Genomic DNA, 17532 nt, shown 5'->3' on the forward strand with positions numbered 1-17532 from the left:
TTTTTTACTTACACTCGCTCCTACCAAACCAACTAACCCATTCCTCCCCCTCCCAGCCAATTCAATAATGCAGGGGAAAATGGCGAAAAAAGATTGCAGACGATAGAGCCACCAAACAGAAGAAGTTTCCAGCAGAAAGGAAATAACCAAGCAGTAATGTTACTTCATACTGATGCAGCTCTGAACATATCGGAAAATAAGGGAGGATTAGGTATTATAGCCAGGAACTACCAAGGTGAACTGATAACAACTTGGGCTATAACATTAGATCATGGTGCTAAACCTAACATCTTGAAAGCATAGGCAATTAGAACAGCCATGTTATATGCAATCCAGGAAAAAAAGGCAGTAATTGTAATATGCTCGTATTGCAAGGTAGTAATAGATGGGATTAACAAGGCAGAAGTAGATGAGTCTCTTTTGGCCGTGGTAGTCAGCGACATTTCGAAATTAGCTAACTCTTTTTTGGAATTGCTCCTTCTATTTTGTCAAGAGGGAAAACAGTGACGTTAAATCTTGTTATGTGGGAAGCTAGGTTAAACTTGTTCAAGAGGTGAAGTGGGAAGCTAGGTTTCCATGTGGTTGAAAACAAAGTCACGAGCTTCTAGTAGGGCAAACCCAACAGTTGTAAATCTTTTTGTAAACATTCTATTTACAGATATATATGAAAAAAAATGCCGTATGACTGAAAAAAAACCCTTCCCCCAACTCTCAAGTCTTTACCATTAGTAGAGTAGATGGAGGGATGATGCTAATGATAAAATGCTCAAAATAGCGTGTGGGAACAATTACTTTCTTGTCGGACTATTTGCATGTTAAGTCAATCAGTCGACGTGATATATATTTTTCATCGGTGTTAAATTTATCTTTTCTTTAAAATAAAAAGCAAAATGTTGCATGTAAATTATGTAGTTAATCACCTCTATTTTTTCCTATTGACAATTTTTTTTTTTTTGAAGAATTCAGTGGACAACTTTAAATACAAGAAACTTCAAAAGTTATAACAGTCTCTACTACTACTACGATTATCTACATTGGCAAAACTCGATTTCAACGTCAATTACAACACATCATGAATGAATAATTAAGCGAATGATTATTCACACCATGCTAGCACAGCCTCTTTTTGCGTGCCCATCTTTAAGCTCGATACCTTTTGACCGTTTTCATGATTTATTCCACAATTTTATTTGTTTTCATATAATATTTTTTATGATATGATATATATAAAATAAAAATATGATTGAAAATATAAAAAACTAGTTAGAAAATACGTTTGTAATGCAAATAATTTTTTTTATTTGTTGTAAATAAAATTTTTCTTTTTTTTTTTGTAAATAAAATTTGTATCTAAACAAGCCTACATATGTTTACTTTTTAGGGTGGATATATCTAAAAGTTAGAGATAAGACTAGGAATAGATTTAGAGATCAATTTATATTAGAATACTATTAATTGGTCTATATTATCAATGGTTTATGGACATCTATACCACTAGTAATAGTTTTTAGCTTCTGTAGCTCATTTGAATTGCAGAATTTTGAATTTTTTATAGAAAAATTTACTATTATGATATAATGTACGATATGGGATAAAAATACTTAAAAATATATCAAGAGAATATTTCAAAAAATGCTACATGAACAGCTACAATCGAAATGGGACGATTTCTTTTCCATAAAAGTGTAGCAATTGTATTATTATTAAAATTTTTTGGGGTTGACGTAGGAGTTATGTGATGCATATGTTTGTGTTGGTCAACGTATTTTGGTCTAGAGTATGAAAGAAAAATTGAGGAGTCAACCAGTCAATTATACTTCGCTAAAAAAAATATATAAAAAAATCAGTCAGTTATACTTATCCACATTGATTCAGCGGGCTCTTGCCAGCTCTGCATTTAATAATTTATACACTTTAAGTATATGAAGACAGGTTAGAAAATTAATATCCTCTCTGTTATCCCCGTTCAAATTTCTATTACCTAAGACAGAAGTACGAAACCTTAAAAATACGTCCAAGTATTGACACTTTGTGGCTTCTCGCGTAGCGTAACACCTGGACTTTTTTGGGCACGGTGGTTTTAGCGGTTGCATTCAACTGTCACTCCCTCTCTGTATCTCCTGATCCTCGTGGGATTGGATCGGGTGGTTTTGGGATAGCCTTTTTAGATCCTGCGAGGTCGCGTATTTGAATCATCTCTCTTACTATCTTGCGTATTTTTGGAGAGCGGGATGTACAAGTGCAGGGAGATTAGTCCGATAAAATTGAGATACTCCTTATATTGACAAAAAAATAAATAAATAAATAAAAATAAGCATCTCTTGGATCCCGCACATCTTAATTTGATGAACAAATTTTCATTTTAAGCTACAAAATATTTGCAACGAAACAGGTATACTTTTATGCTATGTGTACAAAAAAGGATTTTACCTTTGTTAAATTTATATCCCAACTAAGACCAATCCATTAGAAGAAAAGTAGAGAAGAGACCGAGTGAGAGAAACTTTAACCCTATTTGGAGTTGCGATACTTTTGTTAAAGAAGTGCCTTTGAAAGACAAAAGTATTTTTAACATGTTTGATCAACGTATTAATAGTTTCTTGAACTTGGGAATAGAGCTTTCAGGTTTTGATAACTCCGAGCCCCCGCAACAACTCAACATTTGCAATGAGAATCGTTGCATATTTTTTCCCACCCAGCCCAGCACAAAAAGACCAAAGCAACAGAACACAACTAAAACCAAGGAGTAGCATTCATTTACGAGTAAACAAGATGGCAGAGAATATCCCCACGTAAAGATGAAGAATATGCTCAGTGCGTCATCATCCAATGAATCCAAAATTTAAGGTTGATTTGGAGATGCGTATTTTCTTTCGTGAATTCCTATAACAGTACAAGGATAGAGACTTAGCATACACTTGCTCTCGTAAAACAGAATGTGAAGATCAATACATGTTTTCCAAACAAAATCTTCCGTTGATACTGCTACAACCATGAACGACTAAATAAATACCTACACCTGCAGAAGAAATTAATAGACATAGAAGGCCTACAAGATACATATACTGATATACACGTGCTACATACGAATCACCATCAAGTCCCATTCAACGTCAATCCTACACGCACACTCTGCAAACCAGTCATCTTGATGCTCCTTCAAACTGATCTCGCAACAATTCATACTTCTTGAGTTCAGCAATTGAAAGCGAAGGAGACAGCTCTCCTAAAACCTTTAAGATTGAACACCACGTCTTAGACTCCAAGAATATATCTCTTAAAATAGTAAAGAATCCTACAATTAATTATTATCTGAAATGCATAGAAATTGTAGAGATGCTGTAATTGCAAACCAAAAACTACTTGATAAAGCTCGACTCCAGTTAGCTGTAACTGATGCTTTATGCCGCATGAGCTAAAGTTCATTTAACTCTCTTCTTTTTCAAGCGATTGTGTAGAAGGGGGCTCAAATTTCCTTGTACAACCTACAAAATGGATCTCAAGAGTTCATACCTTGATGAAATCAACATATTGGACAACAACTGAGTCTGTCCGATCATTCAAGCTAGATGAATCTGCGCCAGCAACTAACACCTACAGTAGTCAAATAGCATCAATAACCATGCTATCTAAGCAATAAATCAGAAGAATGAGACAGCACTTTGCAATTCTTTGAGGAGTGGAAAGTGGGAGGAGAAGGGAGATGTTCAGTAGATGCAATGTTCTGGTCATCATTTAGGAATAATGCTACTTGAAGGATCATTATAAGATGCCTACTGGACCAACCTTTTGTTTTGCCGCATGAAACCAAGCATCAGCACACAAGGCATACATATCAGCACCAGTAAAGTTCGGAGGGCATCTTTTGGCTATAGATTGAAGTGATACATCTTCATGCAACTTGAATTTTCGCGTGAGCGCTTTAAGTACCCTGATAAAATAAAGTAAAAAAGAATCTCAGTAGTCAAGCTCCAATACAAATAACAATGACAAGCACATGGTATTAAAAAAGAGAGTAATAACCTCTCCCTGTATGATGTTTCAGAATTAACACCAACATAAAGGAGCTTATCAAACCGTCCAGGCCTCAGAAGTGCTGGGTCAATTAGATCTGGTCTATTGCTTGCTCCAATGATAAACAACTCCTAATTACGAGGAAAAAACAAAGAACAAAAAGAAAAGAAAGACAGAGCGTCAGGAATTTGAGATAGATGGAGAAAAGGTCCCAAAAAGAGCCAACAGTACCGTAAATGGTATGGCTAACCTGAGAAGAGTCATTTAGGCCATCAATCTCTGCAAGCATCTAAAGACAGTGGAGATTTGGCATATTCAGAAAGCATGTTGGACTAAGCAGTACAACAGGCAAATTTACAGTTCAACATTTTTTACCTGAGAAACAACTCGGTCCATAACGCCTCCAGAATCTCCTGAAGCACCTCTAGCTGGAGCAAGAGAATCAAGTTCGTCAAAGAAAATAACACATGGACGAGCTGATCTAGCCTGCAAAGGCAAAAAGCAATTTAAACAGTCTCCAAACAGAAAGAGAACCTTCCCTCTCTCAGATTCCCACAATCTAATAAAAACTCATTACCTTCTCAAAAATGTCTCTGACATTCTTCTCCGACTCTCCTATGTACATGTTAATTAATTCAGGCCCTTTCACGCTGAGAAAATTCAACGAGCATTCTGTTGCAACAGCTTTTGCCAGCAAAGTCTGATAATTGTAATAAAGTAAAGACATTGTTCTGGTACTCGATTGTTGATCTGGAAGATGACAAATCAAGGACTTACTTTTCCTGTCCCTGGAGGACCATAAAGAAGAACTCCTGATCGTTTGCGCAACCCAGAGGAAAACAAGTCCTTATGCAGTAGAGGCAGCTGCAAGATGAGATTCAGAAGATCAATGACATATAATAGTTCCTAAGCTTAGAGAATGAACGAACTGAACTTTTTAAATTAATAAAATAAACAGTAGAAAAAAGAGTTTTAACAAAGCAATTCTAAAACTCTTCAATTATCTTCATATTCTGAAGTACCAAGTTTTTCTACATTGTTAAATTGTTTGAATTTATACATATGCATATGCTTGGGGAAAGAAAAAAATCAAATGCAGATATATCTGTTTCGGTTAACAAAGAATTGTCTTGTCTATTAATTATGCAATGCTGCGACACCATAGAACATCACATAGCGAGTTTATTTTTTATTTTTTTTAATAAAATGTCAACAAATTCCTCAATGTTCTTCTTAATAGAAGAAGCCAAATGCCAAAGAGCCGTACCTGAACAGTATCCAGAATTGATTTCTTAACATCCTCAAGCCCACCAACATCTTCCCATTTGACATCAGGAACCTAAAGAAATATGCAGACTCATTAATATAACCATATTTCTACAGGGAAAAGAAGTCTTGCCTGCTTCTTGTTATATCATCTTTTCAAGTATTTAAAAAAGAACATCTGTTTAAAGAGAACTCTGTCAAAGTCTGCATATGTTGTCCAATAAAACGTTGCTAGTAAAATTCAATACAAGTACCATACAGAAGCAAAGTCAAAGCATTATTAGAGTCAATAGCTTTAGTATTACCTTAGGTGTACCAAGGGCTGATGCATTTCTTTTCTTGGATTGTTCCAGTGCTTTCAACAAGTCTTCTTTGCCCATATCCCTCGTTGCTGAGGTTGACTTGCAGTCCTCAAATTGCTCAGACTCAAAAGAGTTCTTCTGAGCTTTTTCAGGTGGGTGAGAAGAGACTAAATTTACAGCCGCATCAGCAATTAAAGCTTGCAGATCCCTGGGCATAAAACCTGATGTCTGTCTGACTATCTCTTGCACAAGATCCTCCAAAGAATTCTGTAAAATCTGATCTGATCCATCAAATCAACAGTCATGACAAACAAAATGTACACAACAACTTGCTCCAACATCCCCGCAGTTTTGTTTCTTTCATTTTTCATTTGGTTTTCGTTATCTGTGGAGACCTAACACTTCCACAGATGCAGTGTCATAAAGCGTGTTGGGGGGGGGGGGACAATTTTCACTTACATTTGGTAGCAATTCAGCAACACGTCGAAGGGAACCAGAGAGCATTTGAATCCTTTGTTCCTCTGTCAAAGGTCCCATACTGATTTCATGACTAAAACAACGCCTAATAGTTGGTGGCAGCCCTTCAGTCCTGTCAGCAGTAGCAACTAACAACAAGCGGTGTCTGTAAATCTGTTCAGAATCTGTCTGTAGATGCATGAACAACCAGGGAGTAAAAAGAATTATTATCATTTCACTACATCCCAACACAAGTAAAAAAGGTTCTCTCCCGATATAGGGTTCCCGACCAATACCATTCCGGAAATGCACATTGTAAGAGTACAGTTCTCACTCACTTAAGAATTACTTATGTCTAGATTCCTTGTTTTTTATTCTCATATCTTCTGGAAAATGTAAATGTACTATTTAAGTTACATATGAACCCCTGACCCGGACTGTTGTTGATAGTAAACTAGGCAATGTACAAGATTTCCAGAATTTTTGGAGCCGTATGTAGAGCATCAGGAAGAGAGTGGATCAATTTGAACTCTTTCACCTTTTAATAAATAAGATGCTACATTATGCCCAAGTTTCTTGACATAAAAGAGCCACCAGAAGCAAGGTTTAAGGATAAGGATGCCACAAAGAAGACCATTCTTTGTATAGTTACCACCTCCCAGGTGACATCATTTCGTATAGGAAAATCCTTTTGTGTCCATAATCAAAATATACGGTGCTTTCTCCCAGCCATATGCATAAAGGCTCCTCAAATGGCCTGTTTGGGGTGTAAGGCAGTTTGTGAACAGCATATCAAGGGAACAAGGGCAGCAATTTATTGGTAGGAGAAGGAGATAACTAAGTTTTACTGGTTCACTGCCCATAATCGACCAACTACATTTTAAAGGCAAGAGTTTTTTGAGTTTAATAGAAAAAAACATAAATAACAGTAACAGACAAAAATACACCATCTTACACTATGACAATCTAATCTCCCTCCAGACTGATCATCTTCATCCTCAATAACTGGTTCAGTAAATTTTTTAATTACAGCTGCAATTTCTGAGTTGACACCAAGTTGCTCATGCGGTGATGCCTCATGAGCCAGATCTTGGAAAATATCAAAGTGTCGAAGTAGAACAACGATAGGCGAGTATCTGTGAGAATATTTCCAAGCATGAAGAAGCAAAACTGTCAAATCATACTGATGAGCCAGATAATACACCCCAAAGAATTAACACAACCCTTGACTAGGCCAAACACGCTTTCCAGGAATTACTGGGGGTCTTGTGGCCCTCTTTATATACAAACTTACAAAATCCTGACCACCAAAGTACCTGTTACCCGTACTGAAGGCTTGAGCCAGAGCAGCAGATGTCTTTCTTTCAGAAGATGCCACTAAATTATGACAACTATACTCTACCACATGCAAGCCCAATTGATGAGCAACGTATTTGACTATGGTCCTTTTACCACAACCTGCAGGAATATTATGATCAGCAGTTGAAAGAAGAAATAAGGGCCTCCTAGTTCCTACTAAAAAAAACTTTGTTTCACATAAGTCCTTCATATCCAAAGAGGCCCATAAAATCCAGGGATAAAATAGAAAAAAGGAATTACTTCCCAGAGTTTCAGATATTCAAAATGCATGTACAAGTTTAAAAGATAACAACAAACCACGTAAACCATGCAGCAACACTGCTACTCTAAATTTTGATGAAAGTGCTGAAGGGCACAAAGGTGGTGAAAGTATTGAGGCCAACATCTTCACTACATTTTGCTGTACAGGAATAGAAACGTTTAGTCCACGAATCAACATAGCTGGGAGAACTGCAGAAGCAACATTTCCTCCAAGCACAAGGGCAGTTTGAGTCCTGTTCACCCTAAGAACAGGCGCCTCTGATGGTTCCATAGCCACAACCTGCGCCCGAAAAGCATAGGTACGGTGTACTGAAAGACTAAACAACCATGCAAAAGAAGGAAAATAAAATGTGAACCTTGAAGTATATCATGTCGTTAGTTCCCTTTTTCTTCTGTCGGCTGCAACAAATGCACAGTGCTGATCTGCAATTCCAATTAATTGAGATGCTGAAGAGGTCACCCGTGGAAAGAAATCTATCCACAGTAAAGTAGTTGTTTAACTCCACATCAATCAATTCTTGGCGACATTCATCTTCCACATATCGACTTCTTTTAAGAGATTCAAGGGTATTACACTCTGGTATTCTCACAAAAGCAGCTCTTAGGTGTGAGGCATACTGTGGAGAATGTGTAGAAGGTTTGATTGCCAGGCTAATAGCAGAGGTATTATTGGCTTTACAATTCCCTTCACCATCCAGTTGGCATTCAAACAGAGATGATATAGCTTCTTTTCCTTGGTGAACAATAGATTTCAAGCACGAGACGTGTAAATAAAGGTTAAATAACAGAATTGGCGACAAATAGGCAACATCTGGATCTAATTGTATACAACGATTTTGAGGATAATCGCATGATGGAAAGAGCAGCATTGTTTGAGGAGAGTGAGATTTGAGCACTTGATTGTCGGGTAAGTTCTCGTCAAGGAAAGGAGCATCTAAAGCCACAATCTGAGCAATCCTGTGAAAGTTGTTATCAGCATTCTGTACACGCACCTGCACATCAGCGAAAGGGGGATACTTCTATTCCTGTAATTGAAGAGTATACAGAAGTATATAAAGAATGTCTTTTTTTTTTTCGGGGGGAGGGACAAGATATTAATCTTCACTCGAGAATAAATAGTATGAAAAGTAGTCGAAGATTTGCAAAGAACTAACAAGAAACGAGAATAGTAAAATTTAGTACTATGGATGCATAAATTAGTGCAAATGAAATTTACAGTAGTAGCAAAATAAAATCCGATAACAAGAAATATACTAAAAAAAAAAAAAAGCTGTTGTTGTTGTGAAATACTACCAGCGAGCCAGAAGTGATGGATAATTTTTTGAGCGTGGACGTTGAAAGGCCAAGCAAGGCAGAGCGATCGAGCGAGGCTAATTTAGTTGTAGCTTGCGAATTGTCCGTGGGATTGTCAGATATTCGTAGAATTCCTGCCTTTAGCTGCAGATTGGGCTGCGAGTCCTGGGGGTCTTGAGTTCCAATTTTACCATCATCATTAACATCATCCCTTTCTTGGATTCTGGAACAGCTGAGTACGGAGTCGACGAGAGCTCTGGTGGAAGAAAGTACCAAAGGTTTCCTCCTCCTCTCCACCGTCGTCATGGTCCCCCGGACTACTCGAATCCCTATAGCCGACTAGTAATAATAAATACTATCACTAATATTGCTAGTCACCCAGTTTTTACTCTCCCGACGCTTGCCTTGAGAGGAAGACGATAACACTAGTGCAGTGCAATTGAGCAAGCCAAGAAGCCGTAACCACCACTGTTGGGCTTTGGAGGGGTGAGTATTTTTTTTTTTTTAATATAATCTTTAATCCGGCGGGGTTTGGATTGCAGTTTTTTACTAAAAAATTATATTGCATTTTTCAATCTAAATGTCGCGGATTGAATTTTTAATTATTGTAAATTCATGCTACTATTATTAGTAGTACTATAATTTTCTTTATCTTTATTGTTAAACCAAAAATTTTTTTTAAAAAAAAAGTTATTGTCATCCGGCACAAAAGTTACCCGGGAAAAAAAAAAAAAAAAGATCCTTTAGGAAGGTTATTCTTCCTTTCTACTAACCAAACTAACCAATTTTATTGCATGATGATGTCTTGAATGTAGATTTCTGTTCCTCATCAAGTTGAGATGGTTGGTGTAGCCTGTGGGATGGCTACTAGACTAATCCAAAAGAATTTTAAGGACCAATGGCAATGAAAGAGATGTGTAAATTCACACACCATTTTCAGCTTCTTACACCCATTAATAATTGTTGTATTTTGCATGTTATACAATAGTACATGCATGTTATTTATTTTAGACCGAAAAAATGTTCATAAATACTAGCGGCATAGATCCATCATTCTGCAAGAAAATACTCTCTTCGTTCAATTTTGATAGTTTTAACCTTTTTTTCACACATTTTTAAAAAAAATAGTTAATTTTGTTGGAATAATAAATTTAGATTACTATTTTTCTAAAATACCCTTACATTAAATAGAATACAACTTTATATTAATTATTCATGAAAATTTGAATTGATGATCAAAAAAGAATTAATCCTTATTTTACATTGTTTCACATTTTGGCTTGACAAAATAACAAAACTGGTTTTTCATATATCAATATATTTTGAAAAATCTAAATGTATTAATTGGAATTGGCTAACAATCTATATTAAATAAGATAATTTATACTAATAATAACCTAAATTGAATAAAAATATTTTAGAAAAATTAAAAAATAATTATATTTTTCAATTGAAGAGTGAACTATAATTTGGAACGGACAAAAAAGAAAAACGAGTCGGAAAAGGAAAACGGAACTATGGAACGGAGGGAGCAGTACTCTGTAAAAGAAAATATGGGGTTGCACGCTAGAACAGAATATACACGACACCGTTTGCCTCAATGTTCGTCTGTTCTTCATTGGCGAAGAAGCCACAGTACTAGCTAGTGTACACTAATGGGTGTATTGCGCCGGTTCCCCCCGGGGGCCTAGTGGACTTTGCAAAGGGCCCTTCATAGGACCAAAAAGAAAAAAGAAAAAAGAAAAGAAAAGAAAAATGATGTGATGAGATTCAATCCCCGAGTCGTTTGAGGTCAAATTGATGAGGGATTCCTGATTCCTCTCCTCGATAAATACCCATTAATCTGGGTAAAACTTTCAACCAATTGTCCACGTACCGATCCAAGAAAAGCTGCTCAGAAATGCTTATGAAAGAACCAAAGCTAATATTCTCCTCAACCAAACTGTTGGCGATCAGAGCTTTAATGACTCGACACCTGGGCATGATCCGCTTCTCCAAGCTGTACCGGAGGACGGTGGGCCACCGGACAACAGCGGCGGGCTGCCATTTCATCTGGTTGACGAGGAAATCCATGGTCCTCATGATTTTCTGCTCGGAGCAGTCCATACACAGCGGTTGTGACCGGAAGACTAACAAAATCTCATCGTCGGAAACACCCCACCTCCGGTAAACATCCATCACATGCTCAATGTCTTGCTTTTTAGCAAACCGCGAGAGCGCTTTGACTGCTTGAACGAAGTGGCCGACGGATGGATCGAACCCCATCTGGATTGCTTCGTCCACACATCTTCGGAAGGTGTTGAAGCTGAGATGGACCACGCTGGGATAGTGGACCAACAAGAGCGAGATAGCGGGGTGAGGCACCCCGAGACCCTTGAGCACCTCTATTTTAGGTCCGAGTACTTTCCGTTCGTCACCGTGGAAAATTTGCCAGTAGTTCTTCATCATTGTAACAATGTGCTGGTCCGTCAAGTTCAAGCTCTTGAAGAAATTGTAGCCAGGAACGAGCCTTCGCTGGAGGCTGGTTTCGAGTATGGCAGGGTTAAGAGAGATAATCTTGGGAAGATCAGCAGCGGAGACGCCTATGGAACGCAGGAACTCGAATTTCGGCAAGAGGATTTCCTGAGGATTGAGAGTTAGCGCCCGGGGACGCAAGGTTTGAAGTTTGGAGATTTGGGCGTCACTGAAGCCGTAACTTCTGAGGAGGGAATCCACCAGCACTGCCTTTTCTAACTTCTTCTTCTGCTGGATTTGCTTAACGCCACCAATTTCAGTTTCTGGCTGGGATGCAACAGAGGCAAAAGTTCTCACATGAAGGCGCGTGGGGAATGTGTTGCGAAGCCCCCCAGTTGTAGCAGGCCTAGGGCACAGGAAAGATATCGACATACTAACTGTAAAATTCCTAGTTGTCGCTGGTGACTGAGCCGAAACAGACTACTCAAACGACGTCGGCCGAGCAGCTGAGCTAGGCTTTCGAGCCTCTGACAGACGTGACGGCGGGCAGATCTCTCAATTATCAGAGGAGCGCTATGACCGACATGGCATCCGCAAGAGAGTGAAAATCGAAAATGGACGTTGTGGAAAGACGACGGTAGCAGTGGACTGAGGCACCAGGGCTTGGGGTGGAATGCCAGCTAGACCTCGAAGGATGGGCCATGCCCCCGTGGAAATTGACCTTCGATCCACTGCTAAGTGCTAGCTCTTGTTGTTGTGTATCTAGTAGACTTGGGGCCTGTTTGGAACCTGAGTTTTTTGGGAGTTTGTCTAAAACTTTACTGTAGTGCACTGTAGAAGTTTTTGAAAAAATTTTGTAGAAGTTTTTGTAAGTAGAAAAATTTTGTAGAAGTTTTTGTAAGGTGAAATTTTTTTCCATTTCTTTTTTTCTTTCCTTTTCTCTTTCTTTTTCTTTTTCTTTTTCTTTTTCTTTTTTTCCTTTTTCTTTTCTTTCTTCTTCTTCTTCCTTCCCCCTTCCCCGTTACCTCCGCCACCTCCCTCTTCCCTTTCCCCTTCTCCTCCTCTGCCCCGCCACCTCCCTCCCCCCTTCCCCCTCTGCCCCGCCACCCCCTCCCCCAGCCTTCTCCCTCAGCCCCGCCACCCCTGCAAAAACTCCCCCTCCCTCTCCCTCTGCCCGCAACCCCCCTCCCCCACCCGTGCGCTGTGGTGGAGGGAGCTGAGAGGAACGGCGGCAAGGTGGGAGTTGCGAAGAGGAGAGAGAACGCACGAGGACTTTGGGTCGCGGCCAAGGAGGAACGGCTGCGCATGGTAGAGCCAGGGGGCGTGGCGGGAGGCAGAGGGGCGGCAGTTGGGCTGGAGTCGCGCGAGGTGGTGGTGGCTTCGTCGGCGTTGTAAGGGAGAGAGAAGGGTTGTGGTGTCGCTGGAGTCGCGCGGCCGTGGGCAGTGGTGTCCGGCCGTAGAGACCGAGAAACGCGCGAGAGGAGAGAGACGTGCGGCGAGGTGGCGGCGTACGCTGGTGATGAGGGGAAGAGATGACTGCGGACAAAGGGGAAAGGTGGCGGGGAAAGGCAGAGGGAAAGAGGGGAGGGGGAGGGAGAAAGAAAAAAGAGATTTTGAAAAAAAGGAGGGAAGGGAGAGAGAAAAAAAAAAAAAAGAGGAAGGCCGGCAAAAGTTGGCCAGAATAGTTACCGGCTCCGGAAACGGTGGTGGAGGTGGTGGCCGGTTGGGTAGGGGAGGAAAAAGAAGAAGAAAAGTTGAAGGGAAAGTTTTTGTGTATTATTGAAGTGTGTAGGTAAAAAACTTTGATAAGTTTTTTGGGGTTCCTGTAGCAAAAGTTGTTAAAAAACTAGTAGTTAAAAAACTAGGCCAAAAACTTGGCTTCCAAACAAGCCCCAATTGTTTTTGTTTCAACTTTCGTTCCGCATCTCTCAAGTCTTTCAGCAGCCACGATTGGCCGGCTGCCTTGTTGCACTTTCGGTCTCAGGCTCCTCCTGGATGACGTCTTTGGGCTGGGTCATGAAGTTTGGATATTGGGCCACAAATTGAGTCCCACCTATCCTCATTGTTTTCATTACCTTTCCTTTCCAAGACATTCGGTCCTTGGCTACCTTGCTAAATGCGTAAAATTACATCATCATCTCTTTCTTTCTCTACCTACCTACCGGCCGCCGCCGCCGCCGCCGCCGCCGCCACCATTTCCCTTCCCACCCACTACCACCCTCAAAGGCCTGCTACCTCTCCCACCACCACCCTAAAATTAAAAGAAAAGGTACAAAATGTAAATGACAAATTGAAAGATTCAGTTCTTCCAAAGGGACACCCATTTTAACACATCAACAAGAAGTTTCATTCGTTCATGCAACACCAATACATACTAATACTACAAAATACTACTACTGCTTTTTCCACATTTATTTATGCCTACAACATCTTCGTTTGCATTTTCTGTATTTACATTACAAGCAGCAGGAGCAGGCGGTACCACTTCATCACCTCTCTCCATCAGAGGTTAAACATAACCTTAATGGCAGTGCCACCATGAGCGCTGGTTTCAAAGGCTTCTTTGACCTCTTGCTCGGAGAAGCCAAACCTGTGGGTTATCAAGGGCTTCACGTCAATCTTGCCGCTGCTTATAAACTCAAGACACAAGGGCCACGTGTTCGTGTACCGAAATATTCCTATAATGTCGACCTCCCTGGGAACCAAAATTTTGGTTAATTAACAGTCTAGTAAGTAAATAATAAATGAATGAAAGAGTCATCTCGAAGACTATAGAAGCAAGTTTACCTCGCAGCAGCAGGGGCGAGAGGAAGAGTCATCTCCTTGTGACCCAAACCAACGAGACCGACTCTGCCGCCTGCACGGGTGGCACCAAGGGCTGTAGACATGGTTTTATTGAACCCAGCACAATCAAGACTCACATCAATCTCAGCCCCCATAGCCTTCCGAATCTGTTCCACTTCCTCCGGCACATCCTGCATGTTGTTAGAAACTTTGACAGTTTCATCCGCACCAAGCTGTTTGGCAACCGACAAACGGTAGTCATCGACATCCACTATCACAACCCTCGGGGCCCCAAAAGCACGGGCGGCAAGCATTGCAACAAGCCCTATGGGACCAGCTCCCATCACCAACACACGCGTCCCGGGACCAACTCCGGCGCGGCGGCAAGCATAAACGCCAACGCTCAAGGGCTCGCACATGGCTCCTTCCTCCAGGCTCACGTTATCAGGTAATTTGAAGCACAAATTTGCGGGATGCACGACCTGTTGCAGCAGAAAACAAACTTTCAATGTCGCCTTTTACGGCTGCAGCAGACAACCAAGAATGAGTCTTGTCAAATTAATACATCCAAAGGCATCACCAGCGTTTATCAAAATGGCAGTCAGACGAGCTAAGAAGAGGCCTTGTTCCTGAAAATTTATTTTTTGTCCCCCTCCCATGATCTCAGTCAAAACCAGCACCAATTCCACAAATTCAATGCACAAGCTAAATTGTGATTGTACATGCCCCTAAATCAAACACCAACAAATGATGTCCAAAGTTAAGAAGCAAGATCGAACAAATACAAACCTGATTCGCAAGAGAACCATGAACAGGCGGAGTAGCGAAAAACTTCATCTCTGGGCACATATTATATCGGCCTCCTCTGCAATGATCACATCGCCAACAACTGATTCCAGGCTCCAGAGCCACGCGATCACCAGGCACAAGAGTCTTAACTTCACCGCCAATTTCTTCAATGACCCCAGCACACTCGTGCCCAATAACCATCGGCTCTTTAACAACAAAATGAGCTAGCTGCAAAGTCTGATAATTCTACACGAGTCACACGCTGATAACAAAAGAGTTCCTAAAAGTAAGAACAAACAATAGAGTAAAGAATTGTATATATATTATTGATAGTGTATTAGTTCTCACCGTTGAGCCCACGACACACGTGCAAAAAAGTTGAATTTTAAAATTCAAATGTTACATAGTTATCATTCATTCAATTCAACTCAACGCTGATTGTGTATACGCTTTCTTTCAGTGCAGGAAAGATTTTTCCAAAATGAACGATGACAAGAACATTTTAGTCTTGTTTCTTTCGAACCGTAAAGCAGCAAATTACTGCCCCATCAGTTGATCTTATTTCTTGGTTTCGTTTTGTCTTTCAGCGGCGAATGGCTGATTGATCAGTGAAATGACATACAAGATCAAGCAGTTAGAGAATATAGACCTCCATCATCCTATATCATATAGAAAGGTCTGCAGGCAAGACCGTGCTGATTCATACCCACCAAGAAGAAAGCTAACGAGAAAGCTTCACCTTGAGAAAATGAACATCGCTTCCACAGATACCAACAGCTTTCATCCGGACTCTAACATCATGGGGTCCTTGGAAAATCAGACATAATTAATAGAGGATCCGACAGATAACAGAGAGTTTCAACAATAGCAGAATGGAGCTGAGGTGATGTATTCAGGAGTAAAGAATCTTGAAATGAAAAAATAAGTAGTAGATAAAGCGGAAGTAAAATGAATAATAGGGATTGGATTGGATTTGATAATACCAAGAGGAGGGAGCTTGAAAGGCTGAATCCTGAGGGTGTTAAGACCCACAAGCCAAGCTGCCATATTCTCTTCCCCACCATCTTGGTTCTCTGGAGCACTCATACCACCCTTGCCCATTTCCTTCTGCTCTCTCCTCTCCTCTGGTCTTCCAAAGCCGAATGAATACAGGGGAGCGAGCAGAGTTTATCTGGATCGCTGGTGTATCAATCGAAGGGTATCTGTGATGCAGACGTCCGGTGCGTTAAACAGTGCCGCTACTAGTACAAGATGGCCGAATGGCACCGAGTACAGACGAATTTTGGGCCCCGGAGGAAAAGAGGGATTGAGGAAAAAGGCAATAGGATATGGATTATATTATCCGGAGGAAATCCGGCTACTTCTTTTGAATCAATTAAATATTGTTCTTTCTCTGTCACCAAATCAACTTTGCAGATATCCTTTTAACTTTTAATACCGTATGTGATGTCTGATGTGGGAGTGGGAGTCTATTTCATGAATTCTTTCTTTTAATCCCTTATAATTACGACAACCACACTCAAAACTCACTGTCCAATGTATATACCTGCTCAGAATTGATTGAATTTTCTTTTTTTTTTTGTTTTTCCTTTAATCCCTTAAGTCGTGTATATATATATATATATATAATTTATTTATTTTACCTCATACGCACAGTTAACTTACCGTCCAATGCCTAGCTAATGACGCGGCCTTAGAATTGATGCCTATCAGCCACTGGACCAAAGTCCCCCTGGGAAGTTTGGTAGTGTAAGTTTGGTAGCGTGGGAGGTCAAGGGTTCGAACAATATGTGATGGTCTTCATTGACTAGTTTCGATGGAGTTTCTACTCACATCGAATCCCCTCCCCCTCTCCCTCAGAATAGGCTAGCTTAGGTTATAGGAATTCTATCGTATCGATAAAATAAAATAAAAAAAAAAAAAGAATTGATGCTTATCATCTGGGCTTTATTTTGGGAATGGGCTATTATTTGCGGGAGCAAATTAATCCTCGTCTACAACCTAAGCTTGGGCCCAGAATTCCACTAAACTAATTGTTGCGCCCAGACTCCAGAATGTTCAAACAGTGCAAGACACGTCACAAAGAATAGGAAAACTTGGGCCCAGAATTCAACCACGCACGCACAAATAAACTATTCATTGCATCTAGAATTCACAAACGGCTGCACGATAAAAATATCCCGGGGAAGTTGCAACTTACAACTTACAACGGCTGCCGCTAATGGAAGACTCGACTCTCGAGTAACAGCTACTAGCCATGACCATGAGGAATCCTCTCATGAGCCAATCAATTGGTCGAAGAAGTGCTATGCTATATGGGAAGCATATGATACGCTAAGGTGCAAGAACGGAATTAAACCTGTCGCTGTTGTCCCAAACAGAGTAGGAATGCCGCCATGATCGTCCAAAAAGGAATCTGATAATAGTGAAGAAAAGGTGACAATCAACCAAGATTTGAAGCCATAATAATCACCTCCGAGGATCGGATAAAATGCCAGGAATCAGAGCAGCGCACGGTAGAACTTCACAAGATGGCAAGAATGCACAGCTTTCT

The 17532-nt window shown here is 40.3% G+C and overlaps 3 protein-coding genes across 6 annotated transcripts; all 3 read right to left on the reverse strand.

Moving 5' to 3' along the window:
- Positions 1 to 2927: 2927 nt before the first annotated feature.
- On the reverse strand, positions 2928 to 9469 carry LOC113734596 (peroxisomal ATPase PEX6-like). Of its 4 annotated transcripts, none has more exons than XM_027261207.2 (16): positions 8952 to 9462; positions 8015 to 8650; positions 7695 to 7938; positions 7355 to 7496; positions 6994 to 7174; positions 6042 to 6227; positions 5586 to 5849; positions 5282 to 5353; positions 4792 to 4878; positions 4592 to 4714; positions 4390 to 4500; positions 4265 to 4303; positions 4024 to 4145; positions 3787 to 3931; positions 3514 to 3594; positions 2928 to 3233 (listed from the first exon to the last, which is right to left on the reverse strand). In XM_027261207.2, the coding sequence occupies exons 1-16, from the start codon at positions 9255 to 9257 to the stop codon at positions 3144 to 3146; spliced, it is 2829 nt and encodes a 942-aa protein (XP_027117008.1). In that variant the 5' UTR covers positions 9258 to 9462; the 3' UTR covers positions 2928 to 3143. The 4 variants fall into 4 exon arrangements, with proteins under 4 accessions (XP_027117008.1, XP_027117002.1, XP_027117016.1 ...); XM_027261201.2 differs by having other exon boundaries at positions 5586 to 5858; XM_027261215.2 differs by having other exon boundaries at positions 5586 to 5858; positions 8015 to 8683; positions 8952 to 9090.
- Positions 9470 to 10721: 1252 nt separating this feature from the next.
- On the reverse strand, positions 10722 to 11837 carry LOC113734574 (transcription termination factor MTERF8, chloroplastic-like). Its single transcript, XM_027261178.2, has one exon. It carries the CDS (start codon positions 11835 to 11837, stop codon positions 10722 to 10724), a length of 1116 nt encoding a protein of 371 aa, XP_027116979.2.
- A 1871-nt stretch (positions 11838 to 13708) lies between these two features.
- LOC113734586 (sorbitol dehydrogenase-like) lies at positions 13709 to 16436 on the reverse strand. Its single transcript, XM_027261191.2, has 5 exons — positions 15962 to 16436; positions 15718 to 15785; positions 14979 to 15215; positions 14193 to 14671; positions 13709 to 14100 (listed from the first exon to the last, which is right to left on the reverse strand). The coding sequence occupies exons 1-5, from the start codon at positions 16077 to 16079 to the stop codon at positions 13908 to 13910; spliced, it is 1095 nt and encodes a 364-aa protein (XP_027116992.1). The 5' UTR covers positions 16080 to 16436; the 3' UTR covers positions 13709 to 13907.
- Positions 16437 to 17532: the final 1096 nt, after the last annotated feature.

Source organism: Coffea arabica, chromosome 1e (assembly GCF_036785885.1).
Source record: "Coffea arabica cultivar ET-39 chromosome 1e, Coffea Arabica ET-39 HiFi, whole genome shotgun sequence".
NCBI classification, from domain to species: Eukaryota; Viridiplantae; Streptophyta; class Magnoliopsida; order Gentianales; family Rubiaceae; genus Coffea; species Coffea arabica.